The sequence below is a fragment of the Sinocyclocheilus grahami genome, unplaced genomic scaffold (assembly GCF_001515645.1).
Source record: "Sinocyclocheilus grahami isolate Dianchi unplaced genomic scaffold, SAMN03320097.WGS_v1.1 scaffold406.1, whole genome shotgun sequence".
NCBI lineage: Eukaryota > Metazoa > Chordata > Actinopteri > Cypriniformes > Cyprinidae > Sinocyclocheilus > Sinocyclocheilus grahami.
In genome coordinates, this window is record NW_015505585.1 from 273,237 (window position 1) to 295,213 (window position 21,977).

At 36.8% G+C, this 21,977-nt stretch overlaps 2 protein-coding genes across 2 annotated transcripts in view; one reads left to right on the forward strand and one right to left on the reverse strand.

The window, feature by feature from the left end:
• Window positions 1-9,578, reverse strand: part of LOC107550713 (potassium voltage-gated channel subfamily B member 2-like) — a 25,104-nt gene extending 15,526 nt beyond the window's left edge. The window contains exons 1-2 of the mRNA XM_016232070.1: window positions 9,262-9,578; window positions 5,840-6,506 (exon numbers count right to left, since the gene is read on the reverse strand). Coding sequence (XP_016087556.1) covers window positions 5,840-6,415 — 576 coding nt within the window. The 5' untranslated portion in view covers window positions 6,416-6,506; window positions 9,262-9,578. The remainder of the gene's footprint in view (window positions 1-5,839; window positions 6,507-9,261) is intronic.
• Window positions 9,579-9,649: 71 nt separating this feature from the next.
• On the forward strand, window positions 9,650-21,942 carry trpa1a (transient receptor potential cation channel, subfamily A, member 1a). The gene is made up of 28 exons (XM_016232069.1): window positions 9,650-9,695; window positions 13,671-13,805; window positions 14,336-14,486; window positions 14,590-14,765; window positions 14,891-14,998; window positions 15,076-15,184; window positions 15,294-15,439; window positions 15,522-15,658; window positions 15,751-15,799; window positions 15,900-15,999; window positions 16,535-16,635; window positions 16,810-16,979; window positions 17,106-17,270; window positions 17,402-17,516; window positions 17,794-17,960; window positions 18,039-18,129; window positions 18,213-18,272; window positions 18,342-18,440; window positions 18,519-18,589; window positions 18,669-18,822; window positions 19,090-19,179; window positions 19,898-20,067; window positions 20,159-20,288; window positions 20,422-20,604; window positions 20,697-20,765; window positions 20,860-20,964; window positions 21,184-21,293; window positions 21,624-21,942. The coding sequence occupies exons 2-28, from the start codon at window positions 13,683-13,685 to the stop codon at window positions 21,838-21,840; spliced, it is 3,366 nt and encodes a 1,121-aa protein (XP_016087555.1). The 5' UTR covers window positions 9,650-9,695; window positions 13,671-13,682; the 3' UTR covers window positions 21,841-21,942.
• The last annotated feature ends 35 nt before the right edge of the window (window positions 21,943-21,977 follow it).

The window sequence follows — 21,977 nt, forward strand, 5'->3', positions numbered from 1 at the left end:
CAAAGTTGGAACTGCCCAACTGTATAGAAACAGCCTTTGTGCCACAGATGCATTAGGCTACTGTTTCAGGAAACAGTCCTTATCCATCCTCCATAAAATGCGCAGCACACATCTGAATATTTGGGTTGAACTGTTCTGGAACAGTGTTGTAAATACAACTTAACCACTGATTTCTAGTCGTGTCCTCTTTTGGAAGACCAAACAAAGTAGTTTCGCTTTCACAAAGAAACACACAGCGACTCCACAACATAGCAGCGGCGGCAATAGCGAGAATAAAAGTTACGTCTTCTTTCTTTGCGTGAACATTTTGGCGACATTATGCAAATCTTCCCACATCGTGACGTAGACATGTGGGGGCGTGTTAGAACGAGCCGTTTTAGGTAGGCGTGGTTGACTCTTAACTTTTATAAAGAATATCTCTTTGGATTTGAGGCTTTAGTCTTTGCAACTTTACAGATCTTCTTTATGCACCAAGAGTTTGTAACACTCCAAAGAGAAAGGGAAAATTGAAATCGCATCATATGACCCCTTTAAGGTCATACATGCTACAAAAATGCTAGACACACTACTGATGGACTCAGGCTTAGTTATTGATTGTAGGTCACGATAGATTAGTAATTAGCTTTAACCCTCAATGAAGCTTCAATTACAGGATCAGATCATGTCTATAACTTGTAGCAGACGTCCAATAAGTGGGCTTTTATCCATCAGAGTTGAATGAAAGGTGGAACTGTAGCTACTTTGTTTGTTCATTACTCCGATTAAAGATAAATCCCTTTAGGTTTCTCAGGCTTAACTACATAATTGTGTGACATTGTGGAGGATGGAAACTCCTCTGAGTCGGCAGAGAGGCTAAAGGACTTGTTCCACTGTTCAATGCCCACGTTGGGCCTATGTACAGTAGTTTGCTCCCTTTGGGTCACAAGCTCAGCCCTTCCCTTTCAAAGCACTGGATTACATAACGTGACAATTACTTTCAATTCAGAGATGTCTGTTCTCATTTGAGGATATCTCAACTTTGAATTTCATAGTTTTAAACTTCGTCTGAACTCTCACATGAATTTAATAACTGGAAAAATATTTTGCCATTTTTTTCCTGATTTTGTCAAAATCTATGAACATACAGTATATAGACTTGTTATGTATATATATACTGTATATAAATTGTATTTTTAATAATATATTTTAAGATGAAGTGCTCCATTGTTTTGAAAAACAGTTGTAATTGTAAATGTAATTAATACCATTAACTAATTTAAAATATAATAAAATTAAATTGAAAGCATATACCACATTAAACATTCATGTCTTCTTACAGCACATTATTCACATGAAAATAGTTCTGCTTAGTTCATAATAAACATAAAAGGAGATCGATTTACCATCCTCACTCTGAAAGTACATTGAGAAATGATGCCTTTACTGAAGTAGACAAAGGGTGAATTGTTTTAAAATGATTAATGCAATCTCATTATAGTTAATAGGATCTAACAGACTCTTAAAAGAGAAATGGATGTAACCTTTACTCATCTTCACATTTACTTTGTCTGTTGACCTCCATGGCTCTTGAAGTGATGGCTGAGAGGGGAATTCACCGGGTACCTCCTCAGCCAGAACCCAGGCCTCTTTATGTAGTAACAGAACCTCCCACAGGCAAAGAGCTTTTCCTTCTTTTTCCCTTTCTCCCTGTTTCCCCATCCATGCACTTGGTGCAGAGAATTTCCGATCTGTCCACAGAGCTTAGAGCACAGACTATCATGTCATGATCAATTACTGTAAATACACATAAATTATTCACACCACAGACATTTCAGAGGAACAGTGATCTCATCAAAACAATCTGCAGTGAACACCTCTTTACAGATTATGATACCTGACAAGATGTCTCTCAATATCAAGTAAAGCTCTTATAGTTTTTCGAGATTCATAAAAATGCTATAAAAGTCTTCAGTAAAAATATATTTGAGATTTATTTTTAAATTGCAATTTATATGAATATATATATATATATATATATATATATATATATACACTATATATCATGCATTATTTTAACTGCTTTATGAATTAAAAAAAATCATATTATTAAATAAATGTACTAATCTTAAAAAATGTGTTTAGTTAATATTTTTACTGTATTTTATGTGAAGTTTTGATTTAATATATTTGCATTTTAGAATATCTTATATCTTAAATGTATTTATTTAAGCATTTTAGTCATAGTTAGTCATGCATATAAAAGTGTCACTCAAAAGAGAGATGCTCCACAGGATCTCTTTGGGCCTCATGGAGAAGAATAGACATATTTACTTTGTAAAAGGCTGATCTAAGTCACTTAATTTCATATTTTCAGTAGCACAATTTTTTTTTCTTTTTAGCCAAGACTAGAAAATATTGGTTTGAATGCCAAATGAAATGATCAAAACATCTAAAACGAGAGGACCATGAGAGGAAGACAGTACAAATTCAACCAAAATCAGTTCCTGAGGTACTAATTACCTTCATCCATTCTTATTCTGTATCATGATATCTCTTTGCATTGCTTACTTTGATATATGATATCTCTTTGCATTGCATTTGCAAGGCTCAAGATGTTTACAGCACAAATGAAGGTGATGTGACAGACAAGCTCTTAGAAGGAGCTCGGCCTGGCCATGTGATGGAAAGGGTTAGAGTCCTCTGACCTTTTGAAAGGACGTACACCACACAAGTCCTCTGAGATAAGCAGAGTCAATGGGAAACTGGACAGTTAAACAAGAAGGAAAAACCCAAATACATCAGATACCTCACTCCTCAGCCAGCACATCAAAACATGGAGACGCCACAATTTTTTTTTCTTTAAGACAAGAAAATGGCTGGTTAAAATGTTCATTAAATAAGGTTATCTACCCAGGTGATTCACAATGCTCTTCTTGGCATTTTGAAACAGCGGAAACAATGCGGAAAAACTCAACGTCCCATGCCGCACTTAATAACTTCCGCAGGGTGGAAAACTGCCTTCACTAATTGATTAACTGCTCTGGTGAAACACGTGACCACATTACACACTGTAGCCATAAGCCAGACAAGCCAGGGCCCTCAGCAGTCTATTTGTAGGAGCAGACTAGGTAAATCACCAAAGGTGATTAAGTCTCCATTGCCTCACAGAGCAGTATATGCTGACCGCTAAACTAGGCACTGTTCGCTTTATCTTTTCAACAACCCAGCAACTGTCCAGTTGCAAATTTATCTTCCCTTTTATAGCACGAAAGAAAACTTAAAAGCTTATTTGCTAGTACTTAAAAGGATAAACACATTGTCTGGTAATAATTTATATTATATTAAATTTTATATTATATATATTATTATAAATTCTATTATTATTATACAATAATTTAATGAACTCCGCACTGCTGAGAAGACCATCCATTAAGCAAAAGTATATATTTTCATACATTAAATATATTTAGTATATTGGTAATGTGTTATAATATAATTATATACATTTTGTTTTTAGCTTTAGCTACTAATTTTTCTTCATTTTTGGCTTTTTTTAAACAATATATGTTTGCCTAAAACATATTTAATAATTACATTTTGAATTTACCCCAAACATATTTTACAATTGGACATTTTCTTGCGCCTCAAAGTACATTTTGTACTATATTTTGACATTTTTAAACTAAAACTGTGCAGTTAGACTATATTTTTATGTACTATATGTTTTTATATATATTATACTATATAATAAAAAAATATTTTGTCTGTTGGCTGTAAATATATATAATGGGAATGTACTGAAACTTCTCATGCATCAAAGTAAAATATTACTGGCAATATTCTGCCGCAATATGCCATCAACTTGCATTGGGAAATACCTCCTCAGTAACCCACAGTCATTTCCTGCTTAAAAGGCAGTGTCCAATAACCAAACCATTGAACCCACGGAAGTGAAGGTGGAGGTCAAGGTTAGGAACCATTGGCCATTAATCTTGCAGCTCATATGCGATTATTTATGACTGGACCCCTGCAATGTAAAGAGATTTGCTCTGTCCTCCCTAAAACCCAGATCAAGCATGCAAAAATTCGGAGTTACATTTATTACCAGACAGTAAAGTGGGGTTTACTGAAGGGAACTGCTTTGTAATTTAATATACAGTTATACATTGTGAGCACACGTCAACCTTACCATCTAAATAGGCTTGATGCAATCCTGCCAGTTTTCTTCCATCTCAAACCTCCCTCCAGTGAACAGCGCTGATATGATAAACTGAACTAAGTTGAAGGTGGTTTCGGTTAATACAAAGCTGCTTCTGGCCTGTCAGAGCAGACATTATAGCCGATAGGTGTAGGCTGAATGGATGCTGTGTGTTTGTGCTGACTCACTCAAACGATTGACTGGCAACAAATCATAGTGGCAGTGACTCAACCTTCATCTTCCTCTCTGAGTGCAGAATGTGCCAGTCCACCTGCCCAGTCCCACTACCACACATAATGCTAACGTAAATCTGTTAAACACAATGAATCAGAGTGAGAAGCTGTACCTTGTCCTTTCTGCTCAGGAAACAGTTGTTGACAAATATGCCCAAGAAAACATGTGGATGAAGTTGAATTTGATTCTTAGAGTTCATTGAGCCAGCTAGTGGGAATGTTTATGAGTATTACCATCTGTCCTTTCTCTCCTCAAAACTTTCAGTTAAACTGAGTTCAGTGTGGCAGAACCAATTCTGCTCCAAATGTTGAATATTACATTTTGTATGGCATCAGAGTTAATATATATTTAAAATGTAAAAAATATAAAAAAGTTAAAATATAATCTATAATCAATTGACACATGATCAACTTAATGAGAATGCTAGTTATCATAATTAAAATTCTGACATCGTTACTATTATTACAATGCAAAATGCAATTTTGTTCACGATTATAGTGAGTTTTATCAAACCTAGTTTATTTTAAATGCTTTTATTTATCCCTTGGAAAGTCTCTTTTCTCGAGAGCCAAAGGGCAAGAAAAAAAAATTGTGTACATTAAAACATTTCACTAATGGCTCTTCTGACTGCTTTCCCTGTCTGTATTCTGGGAAGTAGGCGATCTGTGTATTGGGACTGGGCAGTGAGTGCAGACAAAGCTCCTGAGCAGCTGTGAAAAAGCATTTTAATATTCTCAACAACCTTCTACTAATGTGTAAGAAAATATAATTAGTCAAAACTTACTTAAATCTGCAATGAGAGCTATTTAAAGCACCATCTTTACATTTAACAGACCAAGATGGTGTCTTTGTTTTATTGACTCATTCTTAATTAAGTACGCGTGCGCATATCAGTCATCCATGCAGAATCTCACTGCATCTGCAAAATAAAGAGCAATAGCAAAAATCTCGAATGGAAAATACAGCCAAAATAGTTTCACACTCACATGCAGGACCATAAATCTTCCCTCCAGCAAGCTATATACCACAAAAAATATGCCTCTTCTTTTGTGGCATAAAAGCCTAGGCTAATATGTCAGTCACGATAGCCGGGGAAATGCATATGGGATATGTGTGTATTTATAAATTCTTCTTTGGGTTTCATATATCATCATATCACTGTTGGCGTCAGTCTCAGAATTTTGCAGTCCAAACTTTACCCTTGAATTTGCCCCTAGTCATTGTAAGGCGAATTAATAATTAATTTCAAACGGAATATTTGGGCTAACCCTCTTCTGTATTTTTTTAAATAGTGCTGCTTTGTTGATCTAATGTTCTCTCAGATGCTCAAATGGAACATCCTAAGTGGAAATGTCCTAAATTAATAATTAGTGTGGCCAATAATTAGATAATTAGTATATATATGTGTGGGCCATGTGGTTGCCCTACCTTGGCAGCTACAGAAGAGCTTGGTTTCTCCAGCAAATCCCAGAGCTTCTGCCTTTTGTCTGGACAGCAGCCCGTGTCCACCTGATCTCCTTCCTTCTCCCTGAGAGTTTCAGCCTCTCTCCTCAGCTCTTCATTCATCTGCTCCTTCTTCTGATGGTACCGTGCCTGGCAACACGACTCCAGATAGATCTCATCAATGCCCCAGTAGTCAAGCTCCTGACCAAAAGACAGAGCGCACATCTCTTCCATCATGTGTAGCTTGCCAGTCCGGTAAAAGTTTAAAATGGAGGAAAAGGCACCTGGGTGCCTGTCAAAGAAATACTCATTATCATTTAGACTGTAGTCGTCGCAGATCTCCATTAAGGTTTCATGGGTGTTGCAGTCTCTGAGTTTCCCCAGACGGGTTCGCGGCAGTCGGTCCAGGGTTCTCCATAGCACCTCATGGACCAGCCCACCCACATTGATCCGGACTCTTCTGGATCTGGCTTTTGTCCGGATAATGTCGATGGGTTCTGGCGGGAGTGAGCCCTGTGGCCGTGAGACCCTCTGAGCCCCGAAGGTTACCCTTTCAGTCATGATTGCTACTACTCAAATGTTAAGCTAATTCAGATGTCAATTAGGAGTAAAATGATGAATCCACCTCAGACAAGGCCCTCCATGGTAGCACCTGGAAAGCAAAGACATTTCAGGACACCTTATCATGTAACATAAAAATTACTGCAATAATATTTGGAATAATACATAGGCATATGATTAGAAAAAAATGAATGTGGATTTCTAAATAAAGCCATTAATATAATAAAAATATCATTGTATGGAATTCAATGCATTCAGATCTCCAACACTATAATGACCCTATTTTATGCTCTAAAAAATTAATGAACCAACAAACTTTGCAGGCTAAAACTAGTCTCCAAAGCACACAGTTTTTAGAAAGTAGAGGATTATGAAAGGAGGAATCTTAACAAGGGCCCTGGACTTTAGTAGTTCTACTGTAATTGGGGTCAATGAATTCATGCAGAATATGACTTTAGCTCTGCTGTGTAAGCATGTTTTCAGCTTAGAAATAAAAAGTGTTATATATTTGTGGGGCTTCAAGAAAAATGCATCTAGGTGGTGTAACTGTCCAGAGATAATAAAAAAAAGAGTAAAAACAAGTCCTGAAACAATTTTGTTTTAAAATATTATAAATATTTGTAAACGTTTTATTTAATAAATCAAAGTTCTTGTGGCATAACTATGGGGCCATTTTGTTGTCATGTGACAAGAAAAACTGTGTGTGTCAAGGTCATTAAGTTGTTTTTTTTTTCATTTTACTTTGACATATTCTGACATTTTTATGTAGAGGCTTGTTTTGGAGTAACTTTAAGAAAACTTCTTGATATTTAAAAATTTGTAATGATATTTGTAAAAACAACAACAACAAAATACATAAAAAAGAAATACAAATCTTGAAAATATCCTTATATTGTTATTATTATTCCATTTGACATTACCTTGACATTGCTAGTAAGTTAATGTGTAATAAATGTTCCCCCCCCCAACATTTGTTTGCAAGTTTGCAAACAAAAATTACATTTCAGAACTTAGCACATAGATGCTATTTCTCTTTTTTAATCATCTCGAAAATTCAACAATGACAATTGAAATGTTCTTGTGTAGCATTTGGATGTCAAGTAGGCTATACTTTTGGCTCTGAGGACAGAAGATAATGCGATTGAGTATTTAAGAATGTCTTGATGATAAATCCCGGTAGGACTATTTAGCTGGCTTCTATTTCCTGCTCTTAAAAGACGTCGTTACAGCCGGCTATTTAAAACTCCCAACCAGAGAGGAAACTATATAGGCCAACATTTCATAATGCTGCAGCACTGCGATGTATCTTTTTTTTTTTCATTTTACTTTGACATATTCTGACATTTTTATGTAGAGGCTTGTTTTGGAGTAACTTTAAGAAAACTTCTTGATATTTAAAAATTTGTAATGATATTTGTAAAAACAACAACAACAAAATACATAAAAAATAAATACAAATCTTGAAAATATCCTTATATTGTTATTATTATTCCATTTGACATTACCTTGACATTGCTAGTAAGTTAATGTGTAATAAATGTTTCCCCCCCCAACATTTGTTTGCAAGTTTGCAAACAAAAATTACATTTCAGAACTTAGCACATAGATGCTATTTCTCTTTTTTAATCATCTCGAAAATTCAACAATGACAATTGAAATGTTCTTGTGTAGCATTTGGATGTCAAGTAGGCTATACTTTTGGCTCTGAGGACAGAAGATAATGCGATTGAGTATTTAAGAATGTCTTGATGATAAATCCCGGTAGGACTATTTAGCTGGCTTCTATTTCCTGCTCTTAAAAGACGTCGTTACAGCCGGCTATTTAAAACTCCCAACCAGAGAGGAAACTATATAGGCCAACATTTCATAATGCTGCAGCACTGCGATGTATCAAAACTATAATGTCCCGTAGTTTGCATGACTTCAACACTGTCACATAATATATCCACAGCTTTATGCTTTATCCCCACAAAGTTAAGTTGGTGTACCCTATTACCAACTCGCTCTGTAAACTCTAATTACTGAGGGAAAAATCAACTCAGTAAGGTGCACGAGATCTATGCTCAAGAGAAACAGAAAAATACTGACGTGATACAAGTTTGTTACACAGCTAAAAAGATGAGTCTCACTAAATAAATGATTAGAAACAATTCAGTCTTCGTATCAATTTTTTTTTCAAGTTTTACATTTACATTTACATTTAGTCATTTAGCAGACGCTTTTATCCAAAGCGACTTACAATTGGGGGATACATAAAGCGATTCTTCTTAAAGAGGCAAACAGACACAAGAATAGGTTGTAATACCAAGTTCTTAGACATTGTTCAATAAGTACAAGCTAGAAAGAGAAGGAATAAATAAAGAGAGAGTTTTTTTTTATGATGAAGTCAAGTAGCTTCGAAAGAGATGAGTTTTCAGCTGTCGCTTGAAAAGTTCTCCCTTACAAACGTTGCATTTCAAGCTGTTCAGGTACATTCATCATCACAGACTAATCCTTAATCAGGAAGGAAGAGGCTGTACTTTCCAATGCACCTGTTTCAGGACAGCTGATCATACTCTCTTCTACACAAAGGTTATTCAGCGGTTCTTAGATGATCAAGAACCACTTTTGCTGTAAAAACCTCTCGAGGTGAAATTGCATGACATAAAAAAGTTATTGTCAAATAAACTGCATTCTTTTTCGTTTGTGTCAGGAGCCTTTATTTCTGAGAGTGAAGTCTAAATAGCAGAACTGTAGTGCATGCCCGTCCGTGGAGTTGACTGTGCCTGATGCAAACAGTGCAATCTTACGCACAACTATCCAAACCACCTCTTTTAAAGCGAATAAAAGAATTTTCGAAATCTTACCTTCCCGCCGTTCACCTCTTGTTCCTTTACCTCTACAACCAAAAAGAAGTCAATTAGCCTCTTATTTCCCCCTCCATCAGCTCAGGGAAGTGAGGCGTCAGTGGTAACCCTGCTGAAAGGGCAGTCGTTCCTCTTCATTCTGTATTATGGACTCAATCTCACAAACAACTCGCGCGTTGATTATTCTCGCCACGAAGCCATGATAGTGTTTTGAAAGTGCAAAGCAGCGCGTGTAAAAGACTGTCAGGCGTAGCGCTCAGCGGAGCATCGACTGAGCAGTGTTCGCGCCGCGCGCTGCATCACAGCCCGGAGGTGAAGCCTAATTGGATTGAGCTGTACATCACCAAGGATAGCAGCAACATCAGATCCCTCCGTCCCATACAGGAGTCGGTGTCACTGATCTCTAGCTCTCTGTTATAGCAAGTTCAAATGAGGTGGGTACATGACACAATGGAACACGATGGTCCACATTTGGAAAAGGCTTAATATAGAGCATATCAAGGAACCTGATATCATTTGCGTGGTATTTAAGATGATATTTAAGATTCTCCAATAGAACCTAATCAGGGATCACTTCATTGAAAAGATTAGAAGATTTAGATCGCTATGGGATCTATCTATCTATCTATCTATCTATCTATCTATCTATCTATCTATCTATCTATCTATCTATCTATCTATCTATCTATCTATCTTTATATTATTTTAATATTCAGATCTTCAAAAGCAGGCACTTTCACACTGACCTAAAGCTTTCGAAAACTAATGACATGGCAAAATCGAAATCCTCTCTGCAGATCTTTAATGAGTTAAACACAAGACCTCTATTATGGCACTTAGTTGTAGTAATAAGACAGCATGGGGGAAAGTGCTGTATTTCAATGGGCCACTGGATGGGGATATGATCCTTCTTTCTCTCTGCACTTTTTCTCACCCCTTTCACCCTCTCTCCACTACACTGTACTCAACACTTCCTGTCAGCATTCTTCTGGGACACTTTAACTGAGTGGGACAGTTGTTCCTTTGGGATTCATGCCCGTTCCCCTTGTCAACAGAGAAACTGTCTCTTTCTGTCCCCCCCCCTCCTAATGCTCTCTGATCCTGGACCTATCGAAACTCCTTATAGCAGCAAATTCATTAAAAACACAGAGGATATGGTTTTAGACCTGCAAACCAAACACTCACAGCTAATGAAGGTCAAGTGCAAAGTTTTGAGAATTCATACTAAGAGAGAAGCAGAAAGTATTTAAAGTCTCATGTTAAAATACAATTCAAAGTGTGAAATACCTTTCAATTTCTTTAAGCTAATGACTTTGTAAATATAGAAAAATACAGGGTTTTTGGAAGTAAAAATGATGAATTATCATACAATGTACAGTTCTGTATATTACTTAAGAAAATGCATGCAGTTTTACAGTAAATTATTGTTAAAATTGTCTTTATAAGTCAAAATAATGTAAAAGCCACCTTATAATTACATTATTTATAAGTATAAAAAAAACAGAAACAGAAAAAAAGGACGTTTCCAGAAGTCTCCGCATAGCACATCATGAGTGATTATATTTCATTTAGATGTGTTTTTTGTTACATTTTATGGTTAGATTTACACTTCTTCTGTCTAAAACAAGCAAAAAACAGGCCACATAAAGTGTAATACTGAGGTCATTTTTCAACTTGGGCTTTATTTTTGAAGTTTAACTGGGTAACTCTTTTTTAATAAAATATATTAAATAAAAAATGTATATATAAAATAAACATATCATTATTTTTGCCTCAAACTACAAAGCTATTAGAGACCAGAAACAGTTGAATGCTTTCTACATTGTGCCACGAAATGCCATTGGAACAAGCCCTTCAGGCAGATGGTCACCGTCTGTCTGGTCTGAGAGGTCGCAGTCCCTCCATCTCTCAAACTGTACATCAGTGATGCACCAATGGAATAAAAAAGATTCAAGGACCATAATGTCTTGGGTGATTCTGACAAACTAGAGAGACAAACATACTGTACTTGTAACAGTAAAGCCCCATGAGGTGGTGAGGTTTCACCCAAAGCTCTCACATCACTGAGACTCTGAAAGAAAATCAGAGATTATGGAGAGTAACTGAATACCACCCAGTCTCTGAAGAGAGAGAAAGAGCCTGTAATTAGTTAAAACAAGATGAGTCGGCATGAAAAACATGATGTAAATATAAATATAAATTAAATATGTAGTATATTACATTATATATAGTGATATGGTACTATATATATATGTATATACATACAATTCCATTAAATTTATGTAATTAATTTAAAATTAAAATTATGCTTAATTAATTTAAAATCCCCAAATTATTGTGATTTGGGATTTCTGATGCTTGCCTGTAAAATCCTGATGGGCCAGAAGTGCATGCAGTTCCTGTCTGTATCATGCATCCTGCTATTAGTTGCTGGATTGTCTCGGGAGGACCGTTCCTATTGATTTAGAGCTGAGTGCTTGTTCTTGTCCTGCCATGATTAGAGCCTCTGTGCTATCCACCGGTCCTGCTATTTTAAACCAATTTCCTAAAGTCAGCCATACCAGCTATAGTATCTGGCAGCAGTTTCTCCCATTGAGAGGTCTGTCTTCCGATGGCACTTCCTCAGCCATTCTCAAATCTGCTGGTGTGTGAGAGTCCCTTAAACTTCAAACCTGGAGGCCATGTGTCAGGATGGTGGTCTTGATACTTAATACTTTCCACAGGCTTGGACCCTGTAAACATCGAACACAATATGCATTTTATTCTTGAATATTTTTGATTGAAATTATGTTTTGATGTATGTGCAAAATGTTCTTAAATTAGGAACATAATGAACAGAAAATAATGGCAGGGAATCAAAAGCCCCTATATATATATATATACAGTTGTGCATGATTTTTTTATAGACAATAAATAGTTAAATGTGCTACTGTAAATTAAAGTTCAGAATCCTGTTAATTGTATTATAGTGATGCTGACAGACATATGTAAGTTCACTCTATACAAGTCCACTCTTTTTAGTTTTTATGGATCATATACACACTGAAAAAAACATTTGGTATAGAAAACGTTTTTTTCACTCAGATATATGGCTAATAAATTTCACAAATAATTACAAAGAAACAGCAATTAACGTTCAACCGAATGTGAAAATTTTAAATAGAAAGACTGAAATTGTATTTTATTGTTAAATGTACTCCAATAATCTTGGTATTATTTACAAAGATACTTTATACAGTGTATGTCTTTCACCATTAGATTATTAGATAAAAAATAATAATAATAAAACTAGCCTATTCTGTTTCTTATCACCCATCTGCAAATGTTTACAAAGAGATCAGATCATAAAACCAAGAATTATCATGTAACTTGATACTGAAACATTATACCTTTTAATTTAAAATGGAAAGGAACCGAACTGTATTGGACTATATGCAGTCAAGAGATCTTGAGTGTCTCTAAATAAAGCAAACATCTACATGTTACTAAACATCACATGCTAATAATTAGATTAGACACGAGCTGTTTGCTTTATCAACAAAAATAATCCTCATATGATTTTATGGTTCTGCTCCAAATGACATTATTGTAATGACTGTAAGTCTATTATGGATTTAACCACATGCTACTTAGTTTTACTTAGGTTTATAAAATGTTTGTATAAAACAAGTTTTTGTCATATTTTGTATGGAGATACAACAATATCTTCAGTCGTACTGCTCACAAATAATGATCTTCATGAGCAGTAATGACCCATGAACATAACCAGGGGTTTATGCCTCTGTAGTACTCACAGGAAATGATCGTAGACCTGAAATGGACCACTCTGATGGTAATATGTAACCTTTTAACTCCTAAATCCTTGACTGACATTTACAAATCTCACAAGTAATGCTTTATTTATTGAATTACCTGGAAAAAAAGATGGATGATGTAAATAAAATATAATCAACATGAATTAAACAGAATCACAATTATATCATTTCATACATAAAACCTCATAACATAATATAGCTTGAGGAACTTGATTCTCAGCATCCATAAACTTACGTATTTGCTCTTTTCTAAGTGCACCCGTAAGTCTCATTAAGAATGAGCTGGCTGCATCAGAAAAATAGTAAAGGCTCTATTGCTCTCTCTCTCTTAGTGAAGCAGTGTAATCTGATAACCAGGACACATCTAACCATACTATAAAAACCTCACCGATAGCAAAAAAGCCACACACAAGCCAATATATATGGGATTCCAAATGGGTAAGAATGGGCCTCATTAACAGCCGCTTCAAGTTCTTCTTCTTTTGTTTGTGTGTTGTTTATCTGATGCTCTGATCTGTTGCAACTTGTGTTTTTGAAAGGTTAATATTATGGGACATAACAATAAATGACAGTTTTTCCCTTGTTTTTTAATAGCTTACTTGCAGGATGACTAAAGAAAGTGCAGAAATTACACACATCTCCAAAACCGAGTCAAAATCTAGACAACAGTCATACGACAGTGCAATGGATGGAGACGAGAGCGACCAGATATCTGCAAATGTATTTGAGGTACTCTGCTTATCTACATTCACTCATTTATTCAGAAATCATACATATACACTACCACTCAAAAGTTTGGGATCAGAAAGATTTTGAAATATATTTTTTTAATTTATTCCTTTGATGGCAAAGCTGATTTTTTTTAGCAGCCATTACTGCAGTCTTCAGTGTCGCATGATCCTTCAGAAATCATTCTAATATGCTTTGTTGCTCAAGAAACATGTCTTATTATCAATGTTGAAAACGGGTGTGCTGCTTAATATTTTTGTGGAAACAGGATTCTTGTTCAATTTAATGTGTCCTTTCTAAATAAAAGGATTCATTTCATTTATTCATTCATTCAAAAAAACTTACTAACCCCAAACTTTTGAATGGTATAGTATCTAAAATGCAATACAAAATATTGTATAACTTTTCAGAGAGAGAAAATTCTGTGCCATGCCTTTCAGTTGTGTCTAGTTTCCCGTGTCTGATAGTACTGTGAGATGACAGCTTGTGCAGGTGGTCTAACGTTCCTCATGACTGAATTTTAAACGCAGTGGACTAAGCAAGGAAATGTAGTCGCTCTGGAGAAGCACACCAGGTACCTGGACATACGCGACAACATCGGTGCCAGCCCAATGCACTACGCTGCATCCATGGGACACTTTCGCATCATGAGACTAATAGTGCAGATCACTGGACAACAAGGTAATAGAACCACACCTTTAGACATTTATTTTAGTTTGAATTAATGACAAAATATGAATGTGAAATATTGCTGTAAAGAAACTAAACGAAAATAACACTGCAGAGCTCAATGCCAGGGATGAGGAAGAGAATACACCTCTTCATTGGGCTGTGCAGAAGGACCAGCCAGGAAGCTGCTCTGTGCTTCTGACTCTGGGAGCAGATCCTAACATCCTAAACAACAGCCAACAGTCACCGCTACATATGGCAGTCAGCATGGGTAAAAATTTTGTGTTAGAGGTGAGTCAGCCTGCTCACAGCATCATATAGTATTGTATTATTGTCCATAGTTGTGTTTTTCATTGGAAGCAATATATTTAACCTCTCAATGTAGATAACATTATTAAACTTTTGGTTTTAAATAGCAACTTGTCTCACATAAACAAACTGATGTGAACCTGGAAGGGGACTTGAGAAACACCCCTGTCATTTTAGCTGCTTCTTTGGACAACCATGAGGCTCTGGTCATACTGGTAAGTTGGTTTGAATGGTTTGAAATATTCTCTGTTTTTTGATGATTATAGCCATATAATCATTGCCTCTCTTCCAGTACAAACATGGTGCAAAGTTCTGTCGCCAGAACAAGCTAGGTCATTTTCCGATTCATGCTGCTGCTTTTGCTGGAGCTAAGAAATCCATGGAGGTCATTCTTCTGAAAGGTGAGATTCTGTATCACCTAACCAACGGTGTATTCTGAGTCTGAAACATTATGTTAGTGCTTTGAGCCTAAAAACCAAGTGTCTTTTGTTTCTCATTTTTCACACACAGGAGAAGAGGTTGGTCTGTCTATTGACACCCATATAAACTATGTGGATAAATCTTGCAGTAGTCCACTCCACCTGGCTGTACGTGGAGGAAATCTTGACATAATTAAACTCTGCATTGCATATGGAGCAAAAATTGAACAGCAGCAGGTAATGGAGGATTTTGTCATAAAATAGACACCAGCAGACAATCTAATCCGGTACTTTTGTAACATATTTTTTCTCTTTACAGTGTGATAAATCCACTGCTCTCCACTTTGCATGTAGTCAAGGTGCCATTGAGGTTGTTAAAGTCATGCTCTCGGCTTACCATAAAGTATGTGACCTTATCAACATCACTGATGGGGCCAACCAGACACCTCTACATAAGTACTTAAACTTTACCTACTAAACCTGACTAAACGAGACTAAACAAACCAACATATCTGAGAAATCTCTCCTGATTTATTTTCCATTTGCAGAGCAGCAATTTTTGATCATTTTGAACTCTCTGAATACCTTATATCACAGGTATGGCAACTGCAGTTGTTTGGAAGTGAAATAACCATGCTTGTCAAATTAAACGTGATATTCTGACAATTACTGTAAAGCCGGATAATATTTGTTCCAGGGTGCTGACTTTGATTTTGTTGACTGCAAAGGCCATTCTCCACTTCTTCTGGCAACAAGTTGCGGAGCATGGAGAACTGTCAATCTGCTCCTCTCCCATGGTAACCTTAATAAATGAACATCAATAATAATAGTTCATTATTATTTATAATAATTATTATAATCATTTTGATCATGTTACATCTTATAACAGTTGTTCTCACCTTTCCCTTTTTGATTCCAAGGGCCCCCACTGTAGACAAAAGTGGGGGTGGTTTTCCCCCCCACTTTGTTGCACTTGTGATCCCAGTCAAAAATAGCCAGGCTTTTAAAAATTGCTTTTGGAATCAATTCTGTGGTATCTGTGCTAACTGAAAGAAAACAAGTTAACAAAATGATTGAATCCAAGATTTGGTGATCGTATAGAATACTGAGAGATTTACATGAAAGACCAGTCATTTTTGAACAGGAACACCAAATTAAATAAAGGCTTTTCAGTACGGCACAAGGTTAAAAACATTTTAGGTCATCTTGAGGCCCCCATTTGCTAAGGCCCTCTGGTTAAGAACCACTGTCTTATAATTAATGTCTTATTTATTATAATTATCTAAATAACAAAAAGAAATAACACTAACAAACTGATCTATTTGTTTGTAGGAGCTGATCTGAAGAAAAAAGACAAATCTGGATGCAACTTCTTGCATCTGGCCATCTTGCAGCCCAGGGGTCTGAAAAACCTGCCCACAGAGGTACTGCAGGTAAAACGTACAGGGCTTTAAGAGACTGTGCCCATGTTTCCCCGAATAACTCATTCTCGCAGCTTCCTTAGAGATCCTAAACTAAAGTCACTGCTGCCCTCTATTGTCAGTTCCACTAAAAAGAGGTAGGAGGCTGTGTGAAGTTCATTGAAGTCTCTTTTGGTTTATCCACAGCACAAGAGTGTGAGAGAGCTTTTCAATGATGAGGATACTGAGGGCTGTACTCCTCTCCATTACGCATGTAGACTGGGAATACCAGAGTCTGTGAAGAACATGCTGGGATTAGAGGTCTCGCTGGACCAAAAGTCCAAACAGAAGAAATCTGCACTTCATTTTGCGGCCGAGTAAGTCTGTTACTGTGAAGATTCAAGAATGGCAATAAGAAAACAGCCTTCTCAACAGGCTGAAGGAAAGCTGCAAATACATATTGTAGTTTTGTGCGTTATTATTTTTTGTTTGTTTCTGATGAGATATGGGAGGATCAACACATGCCACAGGCTTTTGGAGATGGTGACTGACACCAGACTGCTGAATGAGGGGGATGAGAAAGGACTGACCCCACTGCATCTGGCCTCTCGTGGAGGTCACGTTAAAGTAGTCGAGCTTCTCCTACGCAAGGGGGCGCTGTTTCACAGGTACAAGTGCATGCACAATTCACCTTTTGGTGAAATCAAATTCAGGAACCCTGCTTTAGGCGCTTTCAGTATGATGCTATTGAGCAACGTAAAATTTTCATGCATACTTTATTTATATGCTTTATGTTTAGTGACTATAGAGGATGGTCATGCCTTCATCATGCTGCATCTGAAGGATACACACAGACCATGGACACTTTGCTGACATCTAACATCAAACTTCTAAACAAAACTGATGGAGATGGGGTAGTTCGCCTAATTTGCTAAAACATTTCTGACACAACTTGGTCACATTAAGAAATATATTAAGAAATTAACACTTTTATTTAGCAAGGATGCATTAAACTGATCAAATGTGGCTGTATATTTCAAATATATGCTTTTGCATTAGAATGATTTCTAAAGCTTTGCCACCACAGGAATTAATTACATTTGAAAATATATTAAAAATAAAAAGTGATTTCAAATTGTACACTTACAGAAAATTATCGATCGTGGTGCTCTAAATATTGATCTCTTTTAGAACACAGCTTTGCATCTGGCTGCTAGAGCAGGTCATGTGGCAACAGTAAGACTGCTGTTATACAGAGGGGCCAAGATCATCCTCAACAAGAATGATGCCTCTTTCTTGCATGAGGCCGTACATAACGGGAGGAAGGAGGTCACCAACACTGTGATCGAGAGTGACAGGTCAGCTTGGCCAATTTCTAGAAATGTTTGAAATGTGTTTCCCAGTTTCTTCATTTATCTCATCTTTGTTGAATACAGATGTGAAGAGGCGATGACAACGTACAAACCAAACTCATCAAAGCGTTGCATTGTCATGGACATGATAGAGTTTCTTCCAGAGTCCTTTAAAGTGAGTTTTTACTGCTGCTTAAGCCTGACACTTAAATTAAAGGTTTAACACTCTAACCAGCAGGGCATTGCATGTTTCCCCAGCATCTTCTAGACACTTGCATAAAGGAATCAGAGGAAGATGTTAACAGCACCAATTACTACGTAAGTTTCCTTTTGTACTAGATGCATAAAGTAACAACCTCTTCAGCTAACACTTTGTATGTTCTCCAGATTGAGTACAATTTCAGGTGGCTTCAGCATCCACTGCAAAACCTTAAAAAGACAGGCATGGAAAAAGACAACACCTACAAACCTCTCAGTGCACTAAATGTTGGTACTTTACAAAAACTATGTTATAGCTGTGTTAATTGTGAATGGCCACGTTCAGAAAATGTGTCTCCGCTACAGGCTATGGTGAATTTTAACCTGGTCAGTTTGCTGACACATCCGGTCTGCAAGAAATATTTGGAGATGAAATGGTGAGTTATACAGCTGAAACGTGAATCTTAAATTTTGATGTCTCAGCATCCTGAGCTAATTAACATTTTTGTTCTACAGGAATGCCTATGGGATCAAAGCACATCTGCTCAATATGACGGTGTATGCGCTGGGGGTGTTTCCTCTAACATATCTCATTGTGAATCTGAAGCCCACACTGGTCACTGCAAGAAATGTCACATCAGTCAACATGGTCTGCACGTCCCTGTACAAGGTACAATATACTAAAGCAGTACGGTCCTGGAGGGCCACTGCCCTGCAGAGTTTAGCTCAAACCCTGATCAAACTGACTTACCTGTGATTTTCTAGGGATCCTGAAGACCTTGATGAGCTTGCTCAGGTGTGTTTGATTAGGGTTGGAGCTAAACTCTGAAGGGCATAGGCCCTCCAAGGCAAGATTTGAGGAACCCTGTACTAAAGCAATTCATCAAGAAAGACAAAGAAGAAAAAAAACTATGACGCAACTTCTCTTTCTATACAGCAATCCTATATAATCACAGCATGTATGATCCTGGTTCTTGCAATGAATATGTATGCAGTTGGGAAAGAGATCCTGCAAATAACTCAACAGGTTTGTATACGCTGCACTTTATATTTCCAGCCTTACCTGTAAGTAGTCAAATAAGTAAGCAAGCAAATGAATGAATGAATGAACGGTCTTGGGGAAATGTTTGATAGTTGATACTGATCAAACCAATAACTGCTTGGAACCGATCGGATTTTTATATTATGTTTACTGATTTGATTATGATCCCGTGCAAAGATGTTCTTAATTAGGCCTAATAACGCGTTATAATCTCACCGATCACCAACACAACATAAATGGTCAATAAATGTACATTTATAAATATTTACACAATTATAAATATTTAAACGTTAATTTGATCTAACATTTACTAACCCTTTGCATAGAAGAACTCCATCATTATGGTAAAATTAAGTTATAACTCAAGTTTAGTCGACGTGTGTTTTGTCAAGTTTACGTGTTTTGAGATTCGTAATAATCTAGATTTCATCAATATTTTGGCAAGATGTGAAAGTTTCTTTCAATTTCTGTTGCAATCTTCTAATTGGTCAGTTGAGTAACGAGAAGAGCGATGCGCCTGGGCTACAGTGTAATAATGATACTAATAACGATGATGATAATGCAAAAAGTGCAATATAATTTTGAGGACGCTCATCTTCTCAATTGACTCCTCTGACGGCCTCACCACTTTATGAGCTTGAAAAGATCTGCAAGTTAAAGTACTGTAAGCCTAATCGTTTAAACTGTGTCTTGCCTTTGCAAGCGGGTGAATTATTTGCGGGATCTGTCTAACTACATGGACTGGGCCGCTGCGATCTGTTCTCTGGTGTTCGTGGTGCCGCTACTGCTGACCGTGAAGAGTTCCTGGCACTGGCAGGCTGGAGCACTGGCAGCTCTGGCCTCCTGGATGAATCTCCTCCTCTATCTCCAGCGGTATTGGCCTGCTAGAGTGACTAATACATCCACAGAGCAGAAGCATTTCATACCATTTTCAATGACTTATCTGTATCTCTCATGTCTTTAGGTTTGAACGGATTGGTATTTATGTGGTAATGTTTCGGGAGATCTCACGGACACTGCTGAGCATTATTTTGCTGTTCTTTTACTTGATATTGGGATTTGCATTGGCATTCTATGCCTTGATGATCGAACAGGTGTGTATATGAGTGTTACTAAATGATTATTAAACTTAATAAAGATTAATATGACAATTTGTGGACATTTTGGAACACTAGTCTTAATGTTTAGTTTTATAGGTTAAGTTTAATATATGAATTAATTTTACAGCAACATTTCGGGAGGATGTTCCTGTCACTGCTGCAGACCTTTGTCATGATGGTAGGAGAAATCAACTACCAGGACAATTTCTTGAAACCCTTCCTGCAAGGAGACCTTCCTTTCCCCCTTTTGACATTGTCAATCTTCGTTTGGTTTGTGTTGCTTGTGCCTATTCTTCTCATGAACCTGCTGGTAAGTCCTAAAGAAAACAGGATCTGAATTAAATATATTTTAAAAGTCCACTATGCCAGATTACATATCAAACTCGTGTATTTTGAGTTTAGATTGGTTTGGCTGTTGGTGACATAGCAGAGGTTCAGACAAATGCCTGTTTAAAGAGGATTGCAATGCAGGTAATTCAACACCAACACACTAATACTGTGTCCTAATAATAAGAATACATTTTCCCCCCTAAAAACAATGATTTGTTGTCATGCTACTCCACAGATTGAACTTCACACTAATCTGGAGGAGAGGCTTCCCTATTGGTTTATGAAACGGGTGGACCAGGTCATCGTCAAAGAATTCCCAAACAGATGCTTCAGTGGAAAGGTCTGACAGCACAACACAATAATAAGATAATGTTCGTGTTTCAAAGGGCAAACCAACTTTGATAATTGTGCGGTAGATGGTAAATACATATTTTTCATGTATTTTACTAACACAAAGCTATATAAAGTATTTTCTGAAAAAAAAAAGATGATTTTTTTTTTAGGTTAAAAAACAACTTTCCATCACTTGTTAAGGCAGATTTAATGTGTTTGTGAACAGAAAAGACGTTTTTTCTGTGGGAATGAGGTGAGGAAGTCCAGGACCCGTCTCAGTCCTACCATCTACCAGTTAACTCCACTGGAACGGGAGCTAACCAAACAGAAATACAGGTAACACCAACCTGACAAAAAACTTTGTTAGCCAAATTTAAGTTAATCAATTCCTGAATTAAACACAATATACGTTAGGCAGGGCCATGTTTAATTCTTGACAGGAATAAAATCCAGGCTGTAAGTACAGTGCGTTCGGTGAAATGTACTATTGTTTAACATATTGATTGTTCAGCTTTCAAAGCAGAAAAGCTTTCAGTAGACAAACACTTCATAAAACTGTTTTGAAAGTTGTGATTAAAGACTAAGTCTATCCCTCACATCCTCATTTTCATCTACGTTTAATTTAACATGGCATCTAACCTGACCATGTGCTGCGAATCTTCTCAGGATGAAGGAGATGTCAGAGACCGTGGAAAAGCAACACAACCTGCTAAAGCTTATAGTGCAGAAGATGGAGATCAGCTCAGAGGCCGAAGAACATGACGGACCCCCAGTCTTTCAAGAAATGAAAGAGAAACTCCTCAGTAGGAGCAAATGGGGTCCACTGCTCAGGGCAGTGACCGCCAGAAAGAAGGGAGTCTGCAAATTCATGAAAACGTCATGAACAAGACATTGTTTGAACAGAGTTGTTGTATTTACTCACAAACTGTGATGATGTGGCTAATATTTCTCAGTATGACCTTGCTTCTGTAAAACAACCAAGGCTGAAACCAAATACCAAGCATCTAGCATTGTGTCTAT

What these genes read in the sequence shown, in the direction of transcription:
- trpa1a (XM_016232069.1), top strand. Translation starts at nt 13,683, where the DNA reads ATGACTAAAGAAAGTGCAGAAATTACACACATCTCCAAAACCGAGTCA. An exon ending in GGAGGTCATTCTTCTGAAAG is followed by an intron (nt 15,185 to 15,293) that starts GTGAGATTCTGT and finishes TTTCACACACAG; the next exon opens with GAGAAGAGGTTGGTCTGTCT. An exon ending in ACAAAACTGATGGAGATGGG is followed by an intron (nt 17,517 to 17,793) that starts GTAGTTCGCCTA and finishes GATCTCTTTTAG; the next exon opens with AACACAGCTTTGCATCTGGC.